Source organism: Hippopotamus amphibius, chromosome 11 (assembly GCF_030028045.1).
Source record: "Hippopotamus amphibius kiboko isolate mHipAmp2 chromosome 11, mHipAmp2.hap2, whole genome shotgun sequence".
NCBI classification, from domain to species: domain Eukaryota; kingdom Metazoa; phylum Chordata; class Mammalia; order Artiodactyla; family Hippopotamidae; genus Hippopotamus; species Hippopotamus amphibius.
The window spans coordinates 75,773,379-75,792,915 of record NC_080196.1 but is presented as its reverse complement, the minus strand read 5'-3'; the positions used below and the strand labels follow the sequence as shown (position 1 = coordinate 75,792,915).

The 19,537-nt window shown below is 46.0% G+C and overlaps 1 protein-coding gene across 3 annotated transcripts in view; it reads left to right on the top strand.

The window, feature by feature from the left end:
• Window positions 1-19,537, top strand: part of GREB1L (GREB1 like retinoic acid receptor coactivator) — a 130,417-nt gene that overhangs the window by 97,305 nt on the left and 13,575 nt on the right. For all 3 annotated transcript variants that reach the window (XM_057699871.1, XM_057699870.1, XM_057699869.1), the window contains 8 exons: window positions 3,468-3,601; window positions 6,600-6,939; window positions 10,713-10,828; window positions 11,499-11,743; window positions 14,089-14,660; window positions 14,781-14,883; window positions 17,785-17,940; window positions 18,216-18,355. In XM_057699871.1, coding sequence (XP_057555854.1) covers window positions 3,468-3,601; window positions 6,600-6,939; window positions 10,713-10,828; window positions 11,499-11,743; window positions 14,089-14,660; window positions 14,781-14,883; window positions 17,785-17,940; window positions 18,216-18,355 — 1,806 coding nt within the window. The remainder of the gene's footprint in view (window positions 1-3,467; window positions 3,602-6,599; window positions 6,940-10,712; window positions 10,829-11,498; window positions 11,744-14,088; window positions 14,661-14,780; window positions 14,884-17,784; window positions 17,941-18,215; window positions 18,356-19,537) is intronic.

Below are 19,537 nucleotides of genomic sequence, written 5' to 3'. Positions count from 1 at the left end.
AATAAGTACCTAAATCAGAATAGTGGTCCTGGCAATAAAAAGGAGGGAAGAAATGGTAAATTTTCTAGGATTTGTTTATTGGGGAAGACGGAAGAGGGAGATATCTTTGAGGTGATGCCTTTAGTGTGAAAAGGGAGGTCAGGAGGAAGGTGGACCTGTGGAGGACAGATGAGACAATTTGGACTGAGTTAAGGGTGGGAACGAGTGCACTGTCAAAAATGCATAGAGGGAGTTGGGATTAGGGCTTTACAGTGAGGATTTGGAATAGTTTTCAGAAATGCTGATCACTGAAGCAGCTGATGTAGATAAAGTCATGGAAGAAAATAATGAAGAAAACAACTGAGAGGGCAGTGAGGCCAAGGACTGAGGGTTTGGCCTCGAGTCCTTGGTGACCTTCCAGGGAACAGCGTCCACAGAGCAGAGCGTCTGGCTGGAGGAAAAGCAGAGACAGCAGCAAAAGGACAGGGAGGGCTGCAGCTCGGGTTCCCGAGAGGGCAGGACTTTGTGAGGGGAGATATTTTTCTTAAGAGAAGGGACATTTTCTCCAAAGATATAAGGATTCCATGAATCATATCACTTATGATTTGTGATATTTGGGGATGTGTTTCTTTAGAGTAACATCATTCAGAGTTTGATAACTCATATTTTAATATCCCATTAGCTTCTTTTTTTGTTTTGCTTTTTTAAAATATTTTAATTTTACTGGACTATAGTTGATTTACAAAGGTGTGTTAGTTTCAGGTGTACAGCAAAGTGATTCATATACACATATTCGTTATTTTTTAAATTCTTTTCTCAGATATGTTATCACAGAATATTGAGTAGAGTTCCCTGTGCTATACCGTAGGTCCTTGTTGGTCATCTGTCTTATATATATTAGTGTGTGTCCATTAACTTCTGTTTACAAAACTTACAAAACTACACTTACAGTTTAAAGCAAACATAACAGATTGGAGAAACTATTCACTTCTTATTTTTCGTAGCTCTAGTTCTTAAATCATACTGGCTCCAGTTGATGACAAGCCATCTATTTAACAAGCCGCCCTACCATTTTGCTAAGAAAAAGAAAGAGAAGTAAAAATGAAAACAGGTGGATGTCTCCTATTGAGCAGGTTATAATGCTGTCAGGAAAAGGAGCAGGCCTGGGGTAGGATTTTACATCTTCCCAAAGAAACATGATTGCGATGAGAAGGAATGTGAAAACCACATACATGTAAGATAAAGCTTTTCCCCTGACTCTGTGCCAAGTTGAGATAAAGAGGGAAACTCAGATGAATGACTTCTTTCATCCTGAAATGACTTATTTGACACAGCTATTCAGAACACAGCTGAGAATATAGAAAGAAACAAGCAAACTATAGATGTCAGTCTTTTCTGTAAGGCTCTGATATGCATTAGAACATACTCTAGTCCTCCCCTGAAGCCTGTTTACTCTCAAATAAGACCCTGTTCCAATACTTGGGGTCAACTGGTTTTGGGGGCCCTCAAAAAATTAAAAGCTGCCAATTATAGTATTTTATTTTTATCTTATGGACCTTATAAATCACACAATTGATCATCTCTTTGGATGGGTTACTTAAAAGCTCAGAACCAAATTTGTATTCCACTTCTAACAAAACAGCAGAAACTTCTGGTATGCATTTTTTTTTATGTTGCAGTTTTCTTGCTTTATTTGCCAGTTTTTTTTAATTGTACTAGTATGCATTTTTGAGGGTACTAACTTCATCCCTAGCCCAATCTCCTTTCTCTTAGCCTTGCTTTTTCTTACTCTAATTGCCTAATTTTATCCTAAGCATTTTAAGCTGCTTTATAACCTTTATGAGTTGGAGTGTGTTTAAAGAAAAATGTCAGTACATAATAAATAACAAATAAAAGTGAGAATAAAATGCACAGGCAACATGGCAGCAAGAGGAAATGACTGAAAAAGTAGCATACAACAGAGGAAGGAAAACTCTTAAAAAAAAAAACTATGGGGAAGGGAGGGAGTACGGGGATGTGTGTATGGAAACAGATGATTGAACCTGGTGTACCCCCCAAAAAAATAAAAAACATTAAAAAAATAAAAAAAAAATCTCTCTCTACCTATAGGAGGTCACAAGAAATGAAAAAAAAAAAAAAAAACCAGATACATGAACTCAAAAATTTTTATTATTCTGGGGCTACTTAAAGGACAAGCAGTTTGTCACATATCAGGCTCCTCTGAGGAAATCTCAATGTCACAGCCCAAAATAGTTATTCATTTTCATAGTGATGAGTGAATCATCAAGAAGGGGCATAGATTAAAAACCATTTTATAAGGAAGAAAACTATATATTCCACCTTCAAAATAAATTTTGTTTGTAAAAGGGTAAGCTTTTATGAATCACCATCATTAAATAACATCAGAAAAATTAAATTTTCTGTAATAGAGGCATTTTTGAGTTCTTCAGTCTCCAAGTTCTATAGAGAGCATATGTAACAATTTACAGAGCTGCTTCGAGAAGGAAAAAAAAAAACCTAACCTTCTAACTGTACCCGCCTAAAAAATGCTCTCCCTCTGAAAACGTCTGAACAAAAGATAGAGAAAACAAACCACGAATGTAGTTATAATCTGCCTTAAGAAAGCATATCAACATTCCACTAATCACATATTAAGTTCATTTGAAGTGAAAAGAAATTTCAGCTAGTGCTTCAGAAATGACTGTAGAGTTGGTATCAGGTTATATAAGGAAACATTTTTTTTCAGCTTTATTGAGGTATAATTGACCGATAAAAGATATTTAAAGTATACATCATGATGATTTGATATATCTATACATTTTTAAAAGACGAGGTTTCCTTCTATCTAGTTAATTAACACTTCCATCACCAAATATATGTGTATATACACACACACACATACACATATGTGATTTCTTGAGGAACCTCCATACTATTTTCCATAGTGGCTACACCAGTTTACATCCCACCAACAATGCGCAAGGGTTCCCTTTTCTCCACATCTACCGACACATTCTCTCTCATCTTTTTTATGATAGCCATTCTAACAGGTGTGAGGTGATATCTCCTTGTGGTTTTGATCTGCATTTCCCTGATAATTAGTGCGTTGAGCACATATTCATGTACCTGTTGGCTACCTGTAGGTCTTCTTTAGAAAAATGTCTATTCAGATCCTCTGCCCATTTTTAAATTGCAGCTGGGGTGGGGGTTGCTATTGAGTTGTATAAGCTTTTCATAGATTTCAGATATTAACCCCTTATCAGATAGATGATTTGCAAATATTTTCTCCCATTCAGTAGGTCGCCTTTTCATTTTGTTTCCTTTGCTGTGTAGAAGCTTTTTAGCTTGATGTAGTCCTACTTGCTTATTCACAATTTTTTTAACCTTCCAGGCAGTAACTTATTAAAGGTCCCTCCTCCCTCAACCCCCAGAAAATAAGACACATTTTATCCTGCCCTCACTGGGTTTTGCTCTGTGTTTTGAACCAGGAGGACATGAGCTGTGAGGAGAAGCTATACTTTGGCCTGAACGAGTACAGTAAATCTCTTCAGTGGGGAATCACGAGCCCCCTTCTGAGATGTGATGAGACTTTTGAAAAAATGGTGAACACGCTCCTGGAGAGGTAAATGAGGACTTTCAACCTTTTCTTTAGCTGTACTTGCATGTCTGAAATAGCCAAACGTCTTTTGTGTCAGTGTCACAGGGAGTTTTGGTGGAGCTCAGGCTGTGCAAATGACACGTGAAGGCAGGATAAAAATAGCCTTTCCTAAGATGACCTTTTACTCATACGGGTTTTCTGCAATCATCCAAGACCAACAAAGGAAACCAGTGACCCACAGTGGGAGGTAGAACCACTTTCCATGCTCTGAATCATCTCCCAGGCAGGTTTCATTGCTGCACCCGGAGATGATCATGCGGGCAGAGAGGGATTTGCTTATTAAAGACCATTCCTCTGAGGTCTGGCCTCCCCTACCATGCATCCTACACTTTTACATTTTCCCCTCTTTTCTCTCTGTCCACCACAGGCAAGTACCCTCAGTAAAAACAAAACTTTACTATGCAAGATTTGGAGTGTAAACTGCAGAAAATTAAAGAACAATCAGATCATTTAAGTGAGTTCAGTTCCAAGTGGCCCTCCTCCAGTCCCCGACCTTGGGGTTAAGATTCATGACTCCTCTGTCTCCTTTTTTGTCCCCAGTTCCAGGTGAAACTCTGGAAGAGCAAAGCGTTTTTCTGTTTGTTTTTTTCTCCGATCTTGAATCACAGACTCAAAAAATAGGTAGAGACATTAGAATTTAACCTAATAGGGAATTCCCTGGCAGTCCAGTGGTTAGGACTCTGCGGGTTCAATCCCTGGTCGGGGAACTAAGATCCCACAAGATGCATGGTGTGGCCAAAAAAAAAAAAGAGAGAGAGAGAGAGATTTTAACCTGATAGTGGTCCCTCCCTGCCCTCCACTACAATATTCTGTCTGATCATCCAGTGATGGGCGCAATTGGGCACTACTTGATGAGACACAGTCTAATTTTTAGTAGCTCTAGTTCTTAAAACTGGCTCTTATTGATCACAAACCATCTATTTAACGAGCTGCCCTATAACTTTGCTAAGAAAAAAGAAAGAGAAATAAAGATGAGGACAGTGGGTATATCCTACCCAGCGGGTTATAATGCAGTGTCGGGAAAAGGAGCAGGCTTGGAGCAGGATTTTATATTTTTGCAGCTGTTGGATTTGAGAAGACTTAACTGACACTGTGATGTTAATCCTTTCATAGCACATGTGATCTTAGATTTCCAAAATCATCCCATGAGTCTCCCCTTTGTTTCCCATCCTCCTGTTCCACCTGCCAGCTTGGAACCTATCTTTTCTTCTGGTGTCACTTGGAGTTTTAATGGATGATCCCGTTAACTCCTATACAACCTTTGTAATACTTACAGAACCACAATTACAGTTAAATACAAACAAAACAAACTGGGGAAACTATTCACTTCTAAATTCATAGCTCTTTTGGTGTGAAATTTAAATGTCTATATGGCAAAGTTACCCTTTGATCTAACTTTGGCTTTCCTACAGGGCCCAGCAAAAAATATTAAGCCTTAAGCTTGGATCATCTGTGCTCAATTCCTCCAGCCCAGTCACCCAAGGCTAATAATAGCTATGATTTATTGAACACTTGAAGGGATTGGCCCAGGATTGATTGAACTGAAGGATTTCATTACTTTTTCCCAGTCTACTAAATTCTTATCACGTAAGGAGACGCTGTCAGAGACTTGAATACAATTCACACTCTGTCTCTGATCAGTTGGATGATCTTGGGCAAGTAGCTGAACTTCTCCCAGCCCTTAACTCAGTCTCCTTCTAAAGAAGGTGGAGTCGTCAGAACCCAGGGCATCTTTGGTCCTTTCCAGCTTTAAGTACTTCAAAACCACACTAGTCATTTGATGACCCTAACTGGTATTTGACCCTGGGCTTTTCTGTGCAAGGCTGGTGATGATTGTTTCACTTTAAATAGAATTATAAAGTGGAGCAAAGGTGAAATCCCCCACTAGCCAACCCAGCTGCTAGGCGGCTGCTAGGTGGCTGCATGGGCTACCAGCTGGCATCCAGAAAGAAAGTTTACAGACTCGCCATCGTTTTGCAGACTCCGCAAGAGGCTTGGCCAAGCTCAGGTCCAGGGCCTTGCTTTGCCCATGTCTAGTTTCTTGACCCGCACCTCTTCATGCCTGCAAGTGGGTCCTCTTTGCTCATTTGTATTCATTCTGTCTGCAGGCCTGGCTTTCTGAGGACTAGCACATTAATGAGAGATTTATTTTCTGCCTGCTTTGTAGTTGTGAAAACCACCAATTTGGCAGTCCAGTGAAGGGTGGAGGGAGGGGAATGGGGTGAGTCAAGGACACCCCTGCTTTTTGCTGGGCTCCCTTCACTGAGCAGGGGCTCAAGTGGATAGGAGGCCACACCACTAGGGGGTGCTATTTCTCCAGCCAGCTCCACGTTTTCGCCATGTTTATGAAATGTTATTGCTACAGTGGAACTGACCTCAAATTAGCAATAATAATTACCCTTTTTACTCCTGATACTTCACAGACATTACATTAATGTCTCAGTTTCCTTAACTTAAATCTTAAATATCAGAGAAAAAAGCTAACAAGCATTCTAACCCCAAGCTACCAGCAAGAGGTTAGGATCTAGGGATGATCTGTTACGACTGTTGACAATCTGAGCAGCCCACTGCTTCTCAAAATGCAATGTGATACAAATCACCTGGGGACCTTGTGCAGACTGATTCTGATTCAGTACATGTGGGGTGGGAGGATTTGGCAGTTCTAACAAGCTCCTAGGTGCTGTTGGGTGATGCTACGGTCCAGAGACTGCAATGAGAGAAGCTAGGGCCGCTAGACTGTCCCTAAACCTCTTGAACTCGCTGTACCTATCCCAACAGGTGTTGTGAGCTCACCTTTTCCTTCCAGTGATGTGGGCCCCAAGGTCCTTCTAGAGTTCCACCCCACCTCCCATCACTAACCCCTTCCCCCAACCCCATGCTTGGTCTGCACTCCTACTGGCACAGAGCTCGCTGTCCCAGTGGGCCCCGCACCCGAATGCTAGCTCCCTGTGTTCTGTCGAAGGTACCCCAGGCTGCACAGCATGGTCGTCCGCTGCTACCTCCTCATCCAGCAGTACTCGGAGGCTCTGATGGCTCTCACCACCATGGCGTCCCTCCGAGATCACAGCACACCGGAAACCCTCAGCATCATGGATGACCTCCTCAACTGCCCAGGAAAAAACAAAAGTGGGCGGGGACACATGCTCATTCTCAGGGTGCCCTCTGTGCAGCTGGCGATGCTGGCCAGGGAGCGGCTGCAGGAGGTGCGCGACAAGCTGGGGCTGCAGTACCGCTTCGACATCATCCTCGGGAATCCCGCCTCTGAACTCAGTGTTGCAGCGCACTTTGTGGCGAGATTAAAGGTTAGCAATGGTCAGACGTTTGTTCCGTTTTCTAGGACTCCCGTGTAGGTGGCTCAGAGGCCTGAGTTTGATAGAGTTTTGCACGTGTCAATGTGGTCTTCATGACAATGTTAAGGCTAAACTAAGGGACGTGACCACCTTCCTAGTTTATTAAGATTCTGTCCGGGCCCCCCTTTTAGCACATGCATGCAGTTGGTCTTCCATGCTCTCCAACTGCAGGTGCAAAAATGAGATGACCCAATTTCACCCCATGTTTATTGACCTTGTTCGAGATGCATCTAGCCCACGGCCATCTGTTTTCTCAGAAAAAAAGGTAAGTTGTTCTCTTGGACTTCCATGGGGCACGCCTTTAAGTATCATCCGTTCACTGAATCTTTTCTGTCCATCCAGCCTATCTGTCCACTCAGAGTTGGTAAAGTATCCTGTTTCATCTTCAGTGCTCATAGAGAACTGTTCCCCACCCTCTTGCATGTGGATTCCCCAATGGTTTGCTGTTTCTTTGAACTTGCTTTGGCCCCACAGCGTGGGCTGGACTGAGACTCATCCAAGCCTGCTGCAGAGGGATTTGTGCATGGCTAAGCCCCCGCCCCTCTGCACGGCCAGGGACGCACTGCTTTTCTTGAACCCCTCCTGTCAGGCATGGCTGGGGCGGGGGAGAATTTCTTAATCAACTAACCTAAATCCCTACCTCACGCCCTGCTCCGATTTTTCTGGGGACTTTTATAATCCAATGTGCTGTAGCCATTTGACAGCATTTTAAAAAATCCTGCGTACACATTGGTATGGTACTGAGCTAGGTACTATATGTCTGGGGTAGACCAACATGGTTTCTGCACCTTGCACACTAAACACTGAGCAAAACTGAGTGGAGAAAAACCTAGTTTGACACAAATTGTATGAAAAGAAAGCACGTAGTCTTAGGGGATTTGCAGTCCCATCCTGGGCTGCAGTTTACCATCTGCAAAATGAGAGCGTTGGACTGTATGATCTCTAAGAGCTCTAATCTGAGGATTATAATCTATTTAGTGTTCATAAAGCATTTTGCAAATGTAAACCTTTGTATTGTATTCTGTTACCTAACTTGAATAATCCAAAATGCAAACCAAGTGTCTTGTATTATCTTGATACACAGCTGGAACAAATAAATCTGTCTAAAAATAGAAGTTCCTATATTTAGTAGAAGTTGTGACATTTACATTTTACATATGAATATATAATGTTCACAATTTTAAATTAGTCATAGACCACATTACAGCAGAATTCCTGGGATAAATAACAAACGAGAGTCCAAAAACCTTTCTTACAGTATAACTCATTGAGGCATAGCTTGTGAGACAATTTGAATAATGCTAATGATGAGGAATCTGGAAAGGCAGGTCATCAGCCCTGCTCTGTGAAGCGTCACACACCTACTGCAGGGAGAGCATCTAAAAGGATGTGAGGCTGCAGGGTCTTCTCTGGGTCTCCACTGACCCTGACCAAGTGTATCTACTTGCAGAGTCTTAGGTCATTTGTTCAGACCCTTTAGATATGTCAATCACTAAGTCAGTATAAATCAGCAGTCCTAAACAATTTGCCCCTCTGGGCCATAGTTTGAAAACCAGAGACAAGACTTGAGGTTCCTAGCCTGGCTGCTAGCACATCAGAGTCACCTGCAGGGCTTCCAGAGGGCTGCTGCAAGAGCTTCGTACATGAAGGGCATCTCAAGTTAACTACTTCTCAAAACAGTTATATCTCAGTTCACATGAGTAGCTGCCAGACACCAGCCACAAAAGAGATTTCCACGTGCTCAAAACCCCTCAATCACATCAATCCATCCTTTTTATATTCTCTATTTGGGTGGAAGTGGAAATTTGAAATCCCTTTGGGATGTTCACATCCTAAGCAAGACGACCACTTGGCAGGTGGTCTCCGTTTCACCCGTTTATTTCTAAGTTACCAACTTTACTACTGACAAGATAGCACCTCGCCAGTGTGCAGAGAGAAAAGTGTGCCTTTTCTCTCTAGCCTTGGGTAAAATTCAGTCCCTTTTTTTCCATTAGCTAGTCTTATTTTTGTGCTCACCTCTAGATAAGACATCCTTTAGATACTGTGGTTAACTTATAAGTGATAACAAGTGCTTTGGAAGCATACAAGGTTTATATCTAAATAAATCAGTTTGTCCAGAAGGCCTGTGAAGCTTCCTTGGCCTTGAACCCCACAGTATCCTTGAAGCCAATGCCTGCCCAGTCTTTTGTGTTGTCTTAACTGCCCCCCGCAGGAAAATCATCCCGAGGGCATGGTAGATCCATGGAAGAATGGCAGCCACCACTCATCAGAAGTAACAATGTGACAGAAGAGTATTTTATAGGAGGCTTAGCTAGCTCTGACTGATCAAGAGTAAAAGTGGAATTTGTTTAATCATCTTTTGAAAATAAATCTCCTTATAAAACATAATACATTATAACCCAACCTCATTCTTGCTAGAACCATGAAATATATTCGGAGAGACCCCAGTGTCAGGGATATCAGAAGTCCAATTGTGAAGGCTTATGAGTAAAGTGATTCCTGTTGGCTGAATTATTTGGTTTGAATTAGGTACTGTTCTGGTTCTTTTTGACATGAAAATATATGGAAAACTGACTTTGGGGGGAGAAGCTTTCTTCTAATGTCTTAAAAAATATTTTAACAGATTGATTTTCTAAGACAGTCTCTCAAACTTGTAAACAGTTATGTAGATCCACTGAGTTCTTGGCATGCAAATATATGATAAAAGATTGAGCAACAAGGTTCAGGTGATTCTTCCAGTTTTACAAATTATATGCATTTTATTTGAAGTAATTGTGGGTATATTTATTTCTAAAGACTGGTTTTTCTAGACATCAACAAATCAGTAACCAAACTCTGTTATATCATATCATATCTTGCCTGCTGTATTTCTTTTTATCCCATTTTGACTTTAGCAAAGGAAGTACCAGCCTATTTTAAAAGAAAATTGCATGCATTATTTAATACCTCACTTCTTAGTCCTTGTTCCCAAAAGCATTATCAGAAATGCCAGTTCATTTCTTGTAACTCCTGCTAGGAAGCTGATATAAAGCACAGTTAGATGCTACATACTTCATAAAAAGTAGTAGAAACCACCTTGTCTACTTGAGATGGTTTATTTTCTTTTTGCTCTAAAACAGACAGAACAATCTATAAGATCTTTTCACTTTTGAACATCTTTTAAGTTGAGATTTTCTTCCTCTTGATATATTCATGTTTTCAAGATTGATGTTCCATTTATTAAAAATATACATATGTGTGTATATGTACATATGGGTCAATATATATGAAAAGTTGATTATCTATGAGGAGTTTTGTTGAGATTCTTTTATTAGTCATTTACAAGTGAAACAGTCTTTTTCAGTCAATCGGTTCCAAGAGTCTGTCCATTATAAGAAGAAAGTATACTTAAGAGACTTGAGTCAGGTAGTTTAGGATTTCTGTAAGGCTTGCACCATTGGTGGGATATTTCACAGTGTATGTTTCTTTGACCTCTGCGATTAATGTATGATATATACCAAGATCTCCCGTTTTATCCTATTGAGATAAAACAGAAGGCCACATTCTTCTAGAGTGCTTTGGGTATGCTTTTTAGTAGCAACTAAAATATATGTCCACACACAAACACACTTATTGGGAGTCACTTGGAAGCACAGATGTATATAAAGTCTGGCTGTAGAAACCTTTAAGACGGTGGAAACTTAAATGAGTGGTTTTAATTTTATTGTATGGGTCCCTTTCTACAGACTTGGAGAGGAAACGAAGCAGAGGAGTGGACCCCTCGGACGTACCAAGATCTAGAAGGTCTGCCTTGTATTGTGATATTAACTGGCAAAGATCCCCTTGGAGAAACCTTTCCCAGGTACACTGTGAATCATTAGTTCTCATTTTCCATGAGTTGCCCACCTGACCTGATGGTTGATGCTCACCCAATTCATTCACTTGGCAAGTGAGAAGAGAATTGTTTTATTCGGGGATGTAAGAAATTTAGCCTTCCTTGAGCCTTTCTTTTGACTTTCCAGAGATCACCGAGCAATTTGGGGAATGGGAGATAGCCACAGATGAGAACTGTTTATGCATCAAAGCAGGGCAGCCAGAGAGGGAGGGAGCAAAAGCACTGCCCCCGTTGAGGGGTTTTGGGGATGAAGTGTCTCAGTTGGTCTGCTGTTCCCTCGAGGATCTAGGGCCTGGAGGTTGGAAGGCAACAGCAATACCAATAATCATAGCATTCACTGCACACTTACAGCTTGTCAGGCATTGTCCTAAATGCCTTACCCGTGTCATGCCATTCATTCCTTTCAGTAACTGGGTCAGCTGGGCACTGTTATTCTATTTTCTATGTGGAGAAAATGAAATGACTAGCCCGAGGTCCTAACAGCTAGGAGGTGGCAGAGCTGAGGTTCACATCAAGGACTGCCTGGCACCGAAGCTCACGATTTTGACCGCTGCGTCACATCCAGCTGCCCAGACACACATAAACGTTGCACACACGGCCGGACAGACTCACCAAAGACAGCATTACTTTCGTGCAGGTCTTTGAAGTACTGTGACCTCCGGTTAATTGATTCAAGCTATTTAACTCGTACGGCCTTGGAGCAGGAGGTGGGTTTAGCGTGCTGCTACGTCTCCAAAGAGGTCATCCGGGGGCCCACTGCTGCCCTGGACCTTAGCGGCAAGGAGCAGGAGGGAGCCGCGGTCAGCGAGAACGACGCCGAGGAGCTGCTGATCGACCTGGAGAGGCCCCAGAGCAACAGCAGTGCCGTCACTGGGACCTCAGGTCAGTACTTTCTCTTTCAAGGGATCAGGGGCAGGAGTGAGGAGGGCGTTAGGAGTATGAAAGGCAGAGGCATCTGCTGACTCCCATCAAGGCTTCCAGAGTAACCTTGGGTGACTTAGGCATCCTGTCCAGACCTTCATTCCCCCCCACTCCGGGAGAAATACTGGGAAAACATGACTTGTGAGCAGCCACAAGATACTTCCCTGGGGAAGCATTAATGAAGAGCTTCCTAGTAGGCTAAATACAATAAATACATCTCATGAGCCCCAGCTGCCACCATTTTCCCTAGGCTCTCCAACCCTAATATCTCATAGATATTACGCATCTATTTGCACAAAGGCCATCTCTTCCTTCCAGACCCTGAAGTTGTGAGTCTGTGCTAATTGGCCTAGTACTTGGCACAGTGTGTGTTTGTTTGAATGAATGAATGAATAAGTGACTTTTCTAACTACTTACTTGCAAGTGTTTGTGTACTGAAGGCTACTCTGGGACCACTGGATGACAGGGATGATCCAGTCTGCAGCCTGCCAGCTGCTCTCTTATTGTGTTACGGTGTGGCTGATGGCAGTGCCTGGCATCAGTTTTCTTCTGATAAATAGTATTAAGCAAATACAGCACTATTTCCATTTTTTTTTCCTGATTGTGGAAGTTGTAATAGAGCTTAATATAGAAAACTTGGAGAATGTAATGAAGTATAGAGAAGAGAAGAAAAATGAAAACCCCACAACAGAGGGAACCACCATTTACGTTCCTTCTGCCCCGTGTTTCCCTTCTCTCACTTCCCTGGCACACACACGCAAACACCCACACACAATTTCGTGGCCAAAAGCAGTACCAGTCTTTCTATTCACTCCATCAGCTGCTGTTGGATGGGCTCCCTATGGGAACTGAAGAGGTGGGTATCTGTGAGGTTTTCTTACTTTCCATGGTGCCCCTCAGCCTGGAGGAGCATGAAGGCTGTCTTTTGGGCTCTGCCCAGCTGCTCCCCTCAGTCAAGGGTCAGGGCTGTACCTCCTCCACCCCATCCACTACAGGCTCCCCAGTTCTGCCTCTTAGAACAGTTCAGAATAAAGGGGAGTGGTTGGGAGGAGAGTAAAGGGTAACAGAAGAGAGGGGGACTATCACATCTAGAAGCTTTTGGGTACCAGCATCAGTGAGGGAGAGGCGAGGAAGGTGGGGGCGGGGGCTAGCGATGAGCGTTCACCTTCCTTCCTGTGGCTCTTTAATCAGCCCCCGTCCACCCCCTGCACCATAAGGCTCACTATTCTGACCTCGCTCTGATTAACTCACACAAAGGTAATGATTTGCCTTCTGCTGTTTAGAGTTTCCCCGTTTGAGGACCCTCGTGCTGCCCCCTCCCCCCCCCCCCCCACACACACACACTGCACCACCCTGGCCTTGGGCTGGCTCTGAGGCTCCTCAGGGGGCCCCACCGCCCAAGGTGTGTAGGCCTGTGGACTCCAGAGCCGTGAAGGGAGAGGAAAACCCTCACACAAAAGTCAGATGAGCAGTGGAGTGACTCGGTGTCACGAGCCTCCGTTTACTGGCTATTCATGTAGGATCTTCTAAGGTTGGGATTTGACCCCCAGGCCTGGGAAGCACCATTCTGAGCCAGAGAGGGACTTCGATCTTGAATGTAATGAGCTTCCGGTTTGTCCTCAAACCAAAGAGTGGCTGATGAATTAGAGGGTAAAACATGCTTGAAGTGAATTGGCCGCAGGTGCAGGGATCTCTGGGCAAGAGCATCACCTGGCTGGGAGGAGATTAAGGCCCCTCTTTCCACGGACGCTTCCCACGCTGGTCTGGGCGTCCGTGGAAGGGACTGCACCCTGGGGAGGTATCCACAACCAGAAGCCTGGGGCCCTGGGACCCCAGAAGGAGGCGAGCGGCACTGGAGCAGGACTTGGATGTGGAGCCCCTGTCGGTCAGGGTCCTGGAATGAGTCAGATGGCTTATGCAAACGAGGTAACCTGAGCGGAGCGAAACAACCCGCGACTGACAAAGGCGCGGGCAGATGTAGCAAAGGAGTAGGCGGTGGCGTGGTCGACCCCGGGGCGCACGGACCACCGCGAGGCCTGAAGGCGCCGGGGAGGGGCAGGCATGGGCCGCGGAGAAAGGCCGCCCCGAGGAAGCGGGGGGAAAACGACCCGTTTCCTGTGCTGTCTCCGCTGGCCGACCCCACACGGCGGCCGGGGTGGAGAAGCGGGGAAAGGGAGGCAGGCCGCCCCGCAGCGCGCGCACAGCCGCCGCCGCCCCCCGCCCCCGGGCCTCCCGGCCGGTCCCCCCGTGGCTGGGGCGGCGGTGACAGGGCGGGCGCGCGGCGGGCTGTGTCCGTCCTCTTTCAGGCTCCATTATGGAGAACGGGGTGAGCTCGTCCAGCACGGCCGACAAGTCCCAGAAGCCGCCCCTGACCCCCAGCTTCCGGAGCCCGGCCAACAGCGTGGGGCTGGACGAAGGGGTCTCGGCGGGCCTGGCGGGAGCCGGAGAGGCCCTGAAGCAGGAGTGCGACTCCCTGGGCCCCCAGATGGCGAGCAGCACCACCTCCAAGCCGTCGTCGTCCTCGTCGGGGCCCGGGGCGCCGCGGTGGCCGGGCCGGCCGGGCCCGGGCTGCCGGGGCGCGCACGCCGCGCTGCCCCCGGTCGTGATCCTGTCCAAGGCGGCCTACAGCCTCCTGGGCTCGCGGCGGGGCGGCAGGCTGCCGGCGTCCGCGGCCCTGCTGCCGCACCCCGACGTGGCCTGGGCCAGCCCGCTGCGGCCGCTGCTGCCCGCGCAGGCGAGCGCCGAGGAGCAGTCCCTCTACTACCGCCGCTGGACCGCCGCGCGGCCGCACCACGCCGACCACGGCAACCAGCCCGACCCCGCCTCGGGCGCGCGGCCCTGCCACCCGCGCCGCCTGCTGCTGACCGGGCCCCCCCAGGTAGGGGCCGGGGCTCGGGCGCCCACTCGGAGGTGGGAGGAGACGCGCAAGAGCCCAGGGGTGAAACCTCTTTTCTCTTTTCCGTCCCTCCCCTCCCCTCCCTAAACACCTCCCCACCAGGTGGGGAAGACTGGCTCCTACCTGCAGTTCCTGAGGCTCCTGTTCCGCATGCTCATCCGGCTCCTGGAGGTGGACGTGTACGACGAGGCGGAGATCAACACCGGTGAGTTCCACGCCTCGCAGCACGCACCTTAGTGCCGCATCCGCGGCTTTCCGCGGCCCCCGGATGTCTACGCCCGCTCGTGTGCAGGTTCTTGAGAGGTTAAAGGCCATGAGCCACCGAAGAGTTGTAAGTAACCGTGCAACCGTGGCCACATTCAGCTCCCTGAAGTCAGGATGGGTCTTCCGCACTTTTGACCCGCGATTCCATTTGTGCCCCTCGAGACGCTGGCTAAGAGGCATCTTTTTCTTTTTCTTTTTTTTTTTTTTTCTTCCCTTTTTTTCTTTGGAAACGTATTTATTTTTATTGGCTGCATTGGGTCTTCGTTGCTGCACGCGGGCTCCCTCTAGTCCCCATTGCGGTGCCCAGGCTTCTCATTGGCCGTGGCTTCTCGTTGCCGAGCACAGGCTCTAGGCACGCGGGCTTCAGTAGCTGTGGCTCACGGGCTTAGTTGCTCCGCGGCATGTGGGATCTTCCCAGGCCAGGGATGGAACCCGTGTTCCCTGCATTGGCAGGTGGATTCTTAACCACTGCGCCACGAGGGAACTCCCCAAAGAGGCATGTTATAAAGCCCTGTCAGGTGGGTTCACTGCTCAGATGGTGAAACTATCCACTTTTAAAATTCGAGTGGTGTTCAACTGCTTAAGCTCCCAGGGCATGCTTTATACTCCGGATACCAGCCTTTGTTGGTCTGTCAGAGTAGACCTTATATTTTGCCTGCTGGGTCCGAGTGAAGGTATGTGGGTTACTGCGACAAAACGAAAACTTCCAGGAGCAGAACAGAACCCTGGCGCCATAAACAACCCCTTCTTACTGGCAGTAAGATGCAGACAGATCATCCTCAGCCTGTGCTTCCTGCCCCGCTTCTTGGCCCTTCCACGCCGGCTGTTACCTGTGAGGAAGGCAGTTCCACTCTGCAGCCGGTCCAGCAAGGCCAGAAAGTGGGCGTGAGCAGGGGTCAGCCAGCATTAGCTCCGCAGCCAGGGGGGTGTGGCCTCAAACTATGGCTTCACATCTCAGAACAGAGAGACCATGTGCTGAGGGGGAGGAGGGGGGGCAGGAGAGAGAATCCACAGTTCTTCCCAAGCCCCTCAGAGATGAGTTCAGAAAAGGCAAAGGCCTTGTCATCTTCCATCAAATTAGCCCTTAGAGCCCTCCCCTCACTTGCTTTCTCTGAATAGTTGGACCCGTTCTGTGACCAGCCCAAGGGACTAGTTTTGTTCAGATTAAATCAGCCATATTTAATCATTTTATGATGGCTTTTGGCTCTTCTTCCATCTTCACCAGTTCACATCCATGATTCCGGACACAGACACACAGAGTCCTTGCTTCCTGTCCACATCTGTGTTTGTGTCCCTAGCTGAGCTGTACCAGAAGCACCCCTGGCTGCGTGGAGTGGGCTGGGCCACAGGGGCAAAAGCAGAGCCAAGCAGCCTAGGAGAAGAGGGGGCCGTCATCCCAGCTGACTTTCCCCCAGCTCCTTGGCACCACAGGAGAATGAATGATGCCTTTAATTTTCACCTCAGATCCCACTACAGTGCCTGGAGCTGTGAGAGTCAAAGCTGGCCTTTGTAACAAGAAGCACTGTTAGTTTGGCTTTATTCCTTGGCCCTCAGTTTTAGTGCAGGTGAATGCAGTGGTGCTCTGGAGAGGCACAGGGATGCTATTTTTAAAAAAACAAACAAAAACTAGAATAAGCTTTAACTTTTAAATAAAATGCATACTTTTAACTTGAAAAATAACTGAAATAAAATGCTCAGGAATATAAAAATAAACAATATTATGTTTAAAAGATAATTGCTATAATTCTAGTCTCTAGACTTTCTTGTTGCAGTTTTTTTCTTTTCTCTCTTTGAGAGTTGTCTTAAGCTTGATCTCATAGTTTTTATTATTAACATATCTATTGGCCACCCACCATGTGCCTGCCACTGTCTTAACACTTTCAATATACCATCTGGAATCCTTACAGCAATCAGGGGACCCTGAGAGGTGAAGGTGCCTGCAGGTGTGAAGTCACAAGGGGTGTAGGGCCTGGACTCAAACCTAGGGCCCCAGGCTCTCAAGCTGGACTGCATGTTAAAACTACTTAAGGAACTTTAAACACCATGACAGGCACCTTAGTAATGAAAGAGGTTCTGGGCAGTGTGCCCTGAGCACAGGGATTTTACAAGCTCTGGGTGATTCTAATAAGCTGCAGTGACTCCTGCTTGATGCGCCCCTGTAATCTTCAGCTGTCAACACCTTAAAACCCCACAACTAAAACTCTAAGACAGGGACTTCCCTGGTGGTGCAGTTGTTAAGCATCTGCCTGCCAATGCAGGGGACATGGGTTTGAGCCCCGGTCCGGGAAGATCCCACGTGCTGTGGAGCAACTAAGCCCGTGTGCCACAACTACTGAAGCCTGCGTGCCTAGAGCCCATGCTCTGCAAAAAGAGAAGCTACTGCAATGAGAAGCCCACGCCCTGCAACAAAGAGTAGCCCCGCTAGCATCAACTAGAGGAAGCCCAAGTGCAACAATGAAGACCTAAGGCAGCCAATATATCAAAAAATAAATAAAAAATAAAATAAAACTCTAAGACAGAATTCAGATCATCCAAAGTTAAATAAGACTTCAAGGGCCTGGGGTGGGAGACTAGCTGATCTAGATGTGGGACCGGGTGTGTAGAGGCTAATGACAGGGACCAATGAGGGCAAGCATCCCTCCCACCCAGCAGGGGTCTGAAGGGACAGTCTGCTTCCCTCTACCCTGGACACGGGAGCTCATTTTTCAGCAAGGCCTTTCTCCACCCACCTGGGCTTTATGTTCCTACAACCTTTCATCCCTGACACTTGGTAGGGAGGGAGGGAGGGAGACCAGTCAGTCTGGTCTGCCTGCTCTGTGCACTTTCTTTCTTCTTGGCCTAGATCACAGTGAAAGCAGTGAAGTGAGCCAGTCAGAGGGAGACCCCTGGCCTGACATCGAGAGCTTCAGTAAAATGCCCTTTGACGTCAGTGTGCACGACCCCAAGTACAGTTTGATGAGCCTGGTATACACTGAGAAGCTGGCAGGGGTCAAACAAGGTCAGTGCAAGCAGAGGCTGAAGGTCAAGGGTTCACCTAAATGAGGGCGGGAGGCCTGAGGCAGTTTAATCTTTGAGAGTAGCTTAATTGATCCTCCTCTGCTTTTCTCTTGTTTTACACACATGCATGTCATCTTTTAATTTTCATAGCTGCCTCTCAGGGCCTAAGTTACAGAATCCTGGGAAAAGCCCTTCTGGGGAGTGGGAGACTTTCTTCCCAGGCATAGGGGCCTCAGGCATATCACGGGAAGGTTCTTTTTGCCCCTTTATACACAGAAGCTATAAAGGAATCCAAAGTTGAGGACCCCCAGAAACGAGAAACTGTGTCCATGATGCTGACCAAGTATGCAGCCTACAACACCTTCCACCACTGTGAGCAGTGCCACCAGTACATGGACTTCACCTCTGCCTCCCAGGTGCAGCCCCTTGGCCCTTGCCGGTTACCCAATGTGGATTTTGTATGTAAGAGATGAAAAGTCCTAGTTTCAAGTCCTAGACAAAGGATGGCTTATTTATAAGATGGAGCCACATCATTTGTGAGCAAAATGCATGAAGCATTGATGAAAATGACTTTGGGTTTATTGGGATTATGGGCAGGGGAGAGCGGGAGAGAAAAACTGAGTTTGTGTCTTAAGTCATTTCATCAGAATGGTTACATGTGTCATATTTAGATTACAAAGTAGCTGAGATGTCTTATCTGTGATCCTGAAAAGGCTGGATATTACAGTATGTTTGGTGAAAGGGTCTTCCTTTGGGTTATTGGTGAAAATGGTGCTATTATCTATAAATCTGTAGGGTATGTCCTTTGAGCTGTGAACAAGTCTGTTGATTTGCACAGACCTAGTCTCACTCTTACTCCAGTAAGGGATGGCTTTGCTCACTAGGCATAAAGAGGAGTCAACGTTTGCTTTTTTATTTGGAGAGAACTGAAGAGGTAGCAACACAGAAAGTGAGCAAATAACCCCATAGCATTTAGCTTCATATTGGCCAGAGCATCTTTAAGCACAAAAGATGGGAAAGGCAGCCACTGATGATTGTATCCAGCACCTGTTTGGGGGATAAGCTCCATGTTGCTTTCCTCTACTTTATCTTCTTGACTTCTGTTACTTGGCTTTGAACACCTAGAACAACTCTTCCTCCCTATAGGATGTGCTGAGTGGATACCCCCCAGACTTGCTTCTGCTCTTGAGGACCAGGTCTTCACTCTTTGCCCACAGGGTGCTATGAGGGATATACTGATGATTCTGCTCTTCTGATACAAGTGACCTTTAATACCCCATTTGTTTTCTTGTGTGATTGAAAACTTTTGGTGGACTAGTTTGAAATCAGCTCACAATGCTTTATAGAATATAGAGGATTCAAGTTCCCTGATCTACAAAGCATTGGTTTTTAGAAAATTTATTAAAAACCTGTATTTAAATAGTTTGTATGATTACAGTACTCACTAAGTAGCATATTCTGATGCTTGTGAAGCAGAATGAAAGTGAATTTAAGGGGAAAATTACAATATTATTTTTCTATGAAATGTAGTATTTAGGTTAAAACTCTTGGGAAAACTACCTGGATTCTAATGGCTGATGAAAAGTGATGATATCTTT